The 9082-nt window shown below is 27.3% G+C and overlaps 1 protein-coding gene across 2 annotated transcripts; it reads left to right on the top strand.

Annotated features, from left to right (window-relative positions):
* Positions 1-2842: 2842 nt before the first annotated feature.
* Positions 2843-5197, top strand: LOC106767347 (probable serine/threonine-protein kinase CST). 2 transcript variants are annotated; one of them, XM_014652216.2, is made up of 6 exons: positions 2843-2946; positions 3039-3394; positions 3669-3804; positions 3893-4029; positions 4346-4469; positions 4792-5197. In XM_014652216.2, exons 1-6 carry the CDS (start codon positions 2880-2882, stop codon positions 5100-5102), a joined length of 1131 nt encoding a protein of 376 aa, XP_014507702.1. In that variant the 5' UTR covers positions 2843-2879; the 3' UTR covers positions 5103-5197. The 2 variants fall into 2 exon arrangements, with proteins under 2 accessions (XP_014507702.1, XP_014507703.1); XM_014652217.2 differs by lacking the exon at positions 3669-3804 and having other exon boundaries at positions 3039-3368.
* The last annotated feature ends 3885 nt before the right edge of the window (positions 5198-9082 follow it).

Raw genomic sequence — 9082 nt, 5'->3', positions numbered from 1 at the left:
GGGGGGGGTAGTTGTTCCAACACTATAAGTGTACAACCTGCCATAGTTTGACATCAATACATATATATGGATTTGGTCAAGTCTAAAATTTATCTGTATGCTTAGGTTTGATTTGGTTTATAAATGAATTGTGTCATATGATGTTTTATATTTGCATGATTTGATTCTTTTATAATATTAGCTTACCCTTTTGTCTTTGTTTTTTTGTGTGTGTTTGTTTTTTTTTTTTTTTGCATTGATCACCTTAAATGGAATGAGTTTAGGAAATGTCTTTCATGTTAATTTAGCGCGAGATGGGGCTGAAGCATTAACGTAGTTACCTTTTCGTTAATTAGGTGTAAACCTTTTCCTCAAACAATTTTCTAAGTTTTCTTTTTAATTATTATCTTTGTAACATTTTATTTAGTACTATTTTTAAAATGGGATGTTACATATGATGTTAGCTATTTAAAAAGGATAATGATACTTTGACACCCACAATGTGACAAATTTTTTACACTGTCATGTGTCACATTCTGGGTGGTCCACGTGTTTTAAAAAATAAAATAACAAAATGACGTGATTCACTGTGGAGTTCAAAACAAGTGGCAGATTCAAAGATGTCCTCTTGGTGCTAAAAGTTAGTCTAAACTACCCCGTTATTTGTACATTGCTACCACTAAGATGTCCTCTTGGTGCTAAAAGTTACTCTAAACTACCCAGTTATTTGTACATTGCTACCACTTTCCTCTCTACACCATCACTTTAAAGAAAAACGTTTCTTTCGGGATGGACTTCAATATAAATGTGTTCTTAAATGATAATTAATGAATTTTATTCAATAAAGTTGGTTAAAAATAAACTGTGGAGTTCAAAACAAATGACAAATTCAAAGATTCCTCCTCGTCCTAAAAGTTAGTCTAAAATACCCACTTATTCGTACATTGATCTTATTACACATTGATCCACATCATTCTATCATTTTATTTTTTAAAATACGTGGACCACCCAAAATGTGACACGTGACGGTGTAAAAAATTTGTCACATTCTGGATGTCAAAGTATCATTATCCATTTAAAAACCAGTTTCCTTTACTAATTATCATACTATATCATCATTAATTCGGTTTATTTATTTTTTAATGATTTATGCATTTATTTTATTTTGTTTTATTAATTTAAATTAGTGTGTAGCAAAGAAAACGTTATTCTCAAAAGTAATAAATATTATTTAAAATTAAAAAATGAGTATAATTTTAAATGTTGCTCCTTTTCATTGATTGTTAATGATATTATATATATTTTAATATTATTTTATTTTTTTGTTTACTTGTATATTTATCTTTTCTATTGTATACTTATCCAAGCACCTTCTATATTCCATATACGATAGTCATTTGTTCCGTACTTGTTAAAAAACCAATTGTAACTTTTTATTCCATTTCTACAATGTAATTATTCTTTCTTCAATTTTTTAACATATAATAGTAATGAAAAAAAAAAAAAATCATCACAATTTTAAGGATAAATCACTTTATATAGTTAAAAATAATGAATATTATAAATGTAAAAAATAATTTAAAAATCTCTTTATTAATTAGTATAAGTTATAGATATTAAAAAAATTTATTTACATATATATATATATATATATATATATATATATATATATATGTGTGTGTGTGTATATAATATGAATAATTCGAAGTAATATTCTTGTATCTTTTACGTATAAAACATTAAAAATTATTTTATAAAAAGTTTGAAAATAGTAAATTAAAAAACGAAAATTTTCTAATTTTTAAAAACTCGCTTAATTGAATTCATTTAGTTTAAGTAAAATAATGTTTTTGGAACAAGTTAGATGTTTTTCTTTTTCATCAACCCTGTTATTTTATATGTATTATTTCAAACATTCGGCATCTTTTGCAGACAAAGGAATATTGCATATTCATTTTCTTATTAATTAGCATAGAAAGTGAAGGTAATTAAGGATGGATTTTTTATTTCTTTTTTTCATTTTCCTTTTGCAGTCAAATATCAATATGAATTTATTTGTTTATTTATTTTTGCACTGAGTACAAATCTGGTCTTTTCTTTTCTTTTTATTCAATGCAAATATGTGAAAACCTTTTTCAGCCTTTCTAAATTTACAAAATAGGGTTTCACTATATTAATGAATTTAATCTTTTGTATATATAAAAAATTCAATTATCACAAAGTGTATATCAACTTTAATATATGCTACATTTGTCTGTAACAAATTTGATTATATAACTCTTTTTCTTTTTTTTTTTACTTTAATATAAAACGATAAATAATAACAAATACAAGTTAATACAAGTTAATAAAGTAAAAAGTAATAATTGTATAATTCAAAAGTAATTAATAACAATAACATTAAAATTTCTTAAAGAGTTACAATTCAAGATAATAAAGCTTACTAAGTTTTAATAACAATAACTCAATCAAATTGTCAAAAATTTCAATCTACATAAAATAAAAAGAGTATTTATGTAAAATTATATATCTTCAAATATCTTTACAAAATAAGAAATTGTTGATTTAATTCATCAGAAAAATAACGATCAAGGAGCGGTAATTATTCAAATTAAAATAGTAGTTTGATTTTAAATTTAATTAATTAATTAATTCAAGGAAAAGTTTGTCAGAAAAAGAAGTTATTGAATTTAATAAATTTAGTAGATGGAATTATTGATTCTTTATAATATTTAAAAATTTATAATGTATTTTAGTAGAAATAATTAATTTTCAATATATGAGCCACGGTTGTTCTTAAGTATTAAATTTGATAATTTATTATTTCCTTAACTACTAAGCTTTAAAAAGCGAACTTAGGTATCAGTTCAAAACCAAAACCAGAGGTATTGGCATTAAAAATGGGTCTCTGCTTCTCCGGTGTTCAATCACTCCATTCCTCTAGACTCAACCGCCCTCACTATCCAGGCAAGATATCAAAATTCCCTTGCCCTTTCGGTCGTACCTTTTTTCGTCCGATTCTAATTTTCCCATGTGGGGCTCGGTTCCTCTGTTTTCAGGTGCATCAGATATTCACGGCAGCAACTTCGAATTCTCCGAAACCACCACAGCCACCGAGATCAGAAAGAGTCAGTTTAACGTGAGAGAAACCATCTACAGCGATTGCTCTCCTCTTCCTTTTTCCCATGGCCAAATTCTGAAATGGCCCGAGTTGAAGGTGTTCAGTTTTGAGGAGCTGAAATCTGCCACAGGGAATTTTAAATCCGACAGATTGCTCGGTGAAGGTGGGTTTGGCAGAGTTTACAAGGCATGGTTGGATGAGAACACCCTCACCCCCGCCAAACCAGGCTCTGGAGTTGAAGTTGCCATCAAAATGTTCAAACCGGGAGGTACTCAAGGGTTTGCACAATGGCAGGTCGCTTTATTTTCATCTTTTTCATTTACATTTTTTAAGCTTTGACTTTAAATTTTTAATGAACTGAGCCCTTAGATTAAAGTAATTGCATGTTAGCAATTGAATTCAAACGGTTCCAGAGGACATGCCAAAACATACTGGCTAAATGTTTACCATTATATCATGTTATGATTTTACTTGTTATATTACATTTAATTTCCGTGCCATAAATCCAACGTCTTGAACAACTTGAGTTGCTATTTAAATATGATTTTGTGTTGGCTGGAAGATACAGTCTGAGGTAAATGTTTTAGGAAAGCTTTCTCACCCCAACGTGGTTAGGTTATTGGGGTACTGTTGGGACGAGGATCAGTTTCTTCTTGTGTATGAGTTCATGCCAAACGGAAGCTTCTACTATCATCTCTCCGAAAGTATGAACTGATGACAATTAAAACAGATTGAAGGAAACAACACTTGACTTTGAGTTTAATTCATATTATTTGTCTTGTTTCTGAGCAGGAAATCATGAACCACTTTCGTGGAACACCCGGCTTAAAATAATTATCGGTGCAGCTCGGGGATTATCTTTCTTGCATGCCAACGAAAATAAGATCATATTCAGAGATTTCAAGAGCTCAAATATACTGCTCGACAGGGTTAGTTGGTTTTTGTTCGTTGATGTTCGTATGTCGTATTGGAATCCAAAGCAAATACAGTATGAATTTTTGATGAATGGACTGTTACTAATTTGGACCCATCATTGGTTTTACTAGGCAAACTCATTTTGAAAAAGTTTACTCCATCTTTTAACATACAACCTGAAAAATCTTCATTCTCATAGTCTCTTTGTTAGGGATGTCAATACTATAGACTCGGTGACTAGTTGAAGAATAATATTACATGATGATACTCTTAAATTGAGTGTTAAATTCCTCATATAACTTTGATAAGCGATTGCTTTGTATAGTACAGAATTACAATGCAAAAATAGCAGACTTTGGGTTAGCTAGATTGGGACCATCTGAGGGAGAATCACATGTAAGTACCAAGGTCGTGGGCACCCTTGGTTATCTTGACCCAGAATATTACCTAACAGGTAATTATATCTGTTTTATTTTATTTGAGGAAATACTATTTGTTTTTATTTCACATATTCACAAGTAATTACTTAAATGACACCTGACTTCTTGATTTCAAAGAAACTTAACAGGGAAAAAGGGCATTGTCTTGTGAAAATAAGTCAGACAAGAAAAGAGAAAGTTTCCTTAAAACAGACCTTAATGTAGTAATAGTAAAGCAATGAATGTTTTGTTGAATATGAAGTTGGGAAGGTTGATTAAAAATAAGGAATAATGAAATCTAATGCTTTGACCCACCACAGTCTGACATGTGTTTGGATTGTATGAATATTTGAACAGGGCAGGTGAATGTGAAGAGTGATGTGTATGGATTTGGTGTAGTGCTTCTTGAAATACTAACAGGCATGAAGGCACATGACACAAGAAGGCCAACAGGGCAGCAGAACCTAGTTCGATGGAGCAAGCCCTGTCTCTCTTCCGAAAAAAAGTTGAAAACAATTATGGATGGTAAGATAGAGGGTCAATATTCACCCAAAGCTGCATTACAAGCAGCACAACTTGCTCTAAAATGTCTAGAGGATGATTCTAATCAACGTCCTTCAATGAAAGAAGTTCTTGAGGGATTGGAAGCCATTGAAGATAACCATTGAAGATACCCAACTTATATTTGTATTTTTTTTTCTTTCTTAATTTTTTCTAGATTGGTTTCAAGTTTAAAAGACAAAATGTTCTTTATTTAAAAAAATCAAATAACCTAAGGATTTGATTCAAACTAGCAAATAGAAAGAATTTTCATAATTCATTAGTAATGTAGAGTTTTACATGTGAAATAAATTGTCATCAGTTGTTTCTAAATTTAATTTATAAGTGTAAAAGAATTTTGGATATTAAAGATTATGATTAAATAATTTATATTTATTCTTTTAATTTATAGAAGTAAGAGAAATTTAGATATCCATTTAGAATTGTAATTAAATAACTTCAATATATATTTTTTAAACTTAAATAAATTCAACCATATTTGTGAATACAAAAACTATTCCATAACAATTGTGGAACTTTTGGTCTTTTGGATGAATACATGCGTCAATACATGTCTACCCGATCAATTGAAAAACTAATTTCCTTTAGTAAGCATATTTTTATACTAAAATTAACTATTTTACTGTATCACCATTAATTAAGTTTATGACTGTTTTGATAATTTATGTTTTTGTTTTATTTTCTTTTATTAATTTAAATTAATGTGTGTGTGAGTTCAACAAAGATAAAGTTATTTTAAAAGTAATAAATATGATTTAAAATTGAAAATAAATATAATTTTAAATTTTTCTCTTTTTTATTAATTGTTAATGATATTATATTATTATTTTGATTTTTTAATTTTACTAGTATATTTAATTCTGTATTGTATATTTATAGAAGAGCCTTCTATTTCCTATACTAGAATTAGTTGCCCCGTACTTTTATTTAAAAAATTAATTATAATATTTTATTTCATTTAAAAAATGTGATTACTCTTTATTCATTTTTTTCTCCCATACACAAGATATAACAGTTATAACAAAAAAAAAAACTCATCACAAGGATAAATCACTTTATATAATTAAAAACTAATGAATATTATAAATGTAAAAAATAATTAAAAAAACATCCCTTTATTAATTATTATAAATTATAGATATTTAAAAATTGTATTTGCACACATTTATATATATATAATATGAATAATTCGTAGCAATATATTTGTATCCTTTTACGTATAAAAAATACAAATTATTTTATAAAAAGTTTGAAAATTTTAAATTAAAAAAAGGAAAAATTTCTAATTTTCTTAAAAAATAGTTTAATTTAATTAATTTAATTTAACTAAAATAGTTTTCTTAAAACAATTAGATGTTTTTCTTTTCGCCTTATATGTTTTTTTTTTTCTGCAAAGCTTGTTCCACGCTCATTCAAACAATATGAAACCCATATTGTAAATTTTACCTAAATTAATTAATTTTTCATATCCTCGATCTTCCATTCTCTTGAATTATTTTGATAAACGTGTATATTTTCTTATGAAGTCAAACAAAAATGCCTAACATTGCAAAACAATCTTCAAATTCCTTTTCTTTATAAATATCACTTATTAAAGGATTCAAATTGTAGCAACCCAAAAATTTCTAAGAATAAGTACTTATAAAACAAACTGATTTACTTTATATTTTCATAAGTAGATAAGTTTTTCTTTCAAAATATATTCACAACAAAATCTAAATAATTCAAAATATAACTATGAACATAATGCATTTTTCAAATAGATCAACTCGTGATCTAAAATACTTCTATATTAATTTTTAATTTTTTTTATTACAGCTCCAGAATTATTATTTCTATTGACTTTCATCTTATCTTATATATATATATATATATATATATATATATATATATATATATATATATATATATATATATATATATAATATGTATGATTATGGCATAAGGAAATAAACAAAACACTCACACTTAATGGTAAGCTAATTTAAAAAAATAAATAAACTTAATATCTTATCACACAAGTTATCCACTTAAAACTTTATAATAGAATAAAATTTATGTAAGCTAACGTATTTTAAAATGATAAGAAATAATATATTAGAAACAGTAACACATCAAAATGAATACTAAGAATATCAAAGTATATTTGAGAGGAAAATAAGCTTTTAAATTATATTGTCTCATTTATTCATATATTGCTACTAAATTATCCACCCAGTGAACGTTTTTTTAAAAGCCAACATAAAAAAACTCACCTAATGCATTAAAAAAAGAAGTTCAATATAAAAACAATAATATCTTATAATAAAGATGATCAAAACAAATATTTGATAGAAATCAATCATTAACTTTGTCCTTCTAATTTTTTTTCACTTAAACCAATTTATTACTTCAGTCCAATAATTCTTTCAACAATAGAATTCCAGTATATGAACCAGTTAAGAAAAACAAATATTCAAACAATAGGCTAAATAATGCGATCCAACCACACCCATTATGTTTTACTAACTTAAAATAGTTGGAGAATATTTTTAGAAATATTTGTTGGTTTAAATATTCGTATATATTAACATTATGTGTGACTAAATATCGGTAATTTGATTACATCATGATATTTATTACGAAATATTTGATATATCAATTAAGATATCACATTATTGTAATTATTCTACTAATTATCTTGTATACGAAAAGTCGTTATTTTATCTGTACTATCTATTTTTAATATAAGTCATAAGACCTAGAAACCTTATGAATACACATGATATTTCATCAAGAAAGACACACTTACTCATACTTATTCTCTCTTACTAAAAAATTCAAACTTTTTTATTGACTTGGATGTCGAAGAATCTTTTGCAGACAGATCTCCTTTTGTGTCTCAGCCCTCAAGAGTACAAATGAGAGTTCTTCAATGCACTCAAATCTTTACACCTACTTGAAGGTCTATGTTCAGAATTTAGATAAAAACATTTAGCTTCCATTGTGGGGGCTAATAATTAGGTTTTAAGACAAACCATCAGTCCCTTAACCCTTCCATTGAAGATAAATAGTCATTTCCCATAGACCTTGACAAGGGATTTGTTTCTACCATATTCAATAGTCTTACATAGGTCAAAAACAATTTAAAACCGTGACGAAGCACAAACTTCAAAGTAGACAATATAAGGGACGATTAACCCTAATGATTCATGTAATGGGATATCGTTATTTGTCTTACAATTTAATAAATATTTTGGTTCTCATGAAATTTTATTTGATACTGTAATTTGAAATATATTTAATTATTATTTTTCCTAAATATTTGATATTGAAAAAAAACGAGTTAACATTTTTTTGATATTGAATATTTGATTATATTATGTTTGTTTTGTGAGAACTTTTTATAATTGTGAAAAAATTAATTAATTGAAATTAAAAAGGTTTAATCTCACCAGAAGTCTCTATTTTTGTCCGAAATCTTAAATAGGTCTCTTTTCTTTTCAGCATATCAATTGGGTTCCTTTTATTATAAATTTGATTCGATTAGAGGTCTGTCGTCAAATTCACCAAACAACCGTTTAATATTTGGTAACGTGTCATGCTCAGTTGAATGAGTAATGACATGTGGCATTAAAATTGAATTTTCTTTTAAAAAGAATTTATGGAGAAAGCTGGTATTTGATTGAGGAAAGGGCAAAGGTGGAAAAATGAAAAATTTTAAGGGTTGTTCTCTCCCATCTCCAAAACCTTTCTTTCCTGGAAACTGAGTTAGTAATCTAAGTTCTATTTCTGTTACTGAGTTAAGCAAAAATGACCATGGAAGAAGGGATGGTGGTGAACCAGGACTACACACAAGATGGAACTGTCAACATTAAAGGAAAACCTATTCTTAGATCCAAAACTGGTGGTTGGAACGCTTGTTCCTTTGTAGTTGGTAACATTTTTCTATCCTCATTTTCCTCATTAACTATCAACTTTCCCATCCATGTCTCTCATATGGCTACGCCTTTTTTTTTTCTTTTATTTGTGATTGTTTCTCCAATTTCGAAACTTTGAACTCAGTAGTACCATGTTATGTTGTTTTCGACAACTACAAGACTTGGTG

This window comes from Vigna radiata, chromosome 7, assembly GCF_000741045.1.
Source record: "Vigna radiata var. radiata cultivar VC1973A chromosome 7, Vradiata_ver6, whole genome shotgun sequence".
NCBI classification, from domain to species: domain Eukaryota; kingdom Viridiplantae; phylum Streptophyta; class Magnoliopsida; order Fabales; family Fabaceae; genus Vigna; species Vigna radiata.
This window is presented reverse-complemented; position numbering and strand designations above follow the sequence as displayed.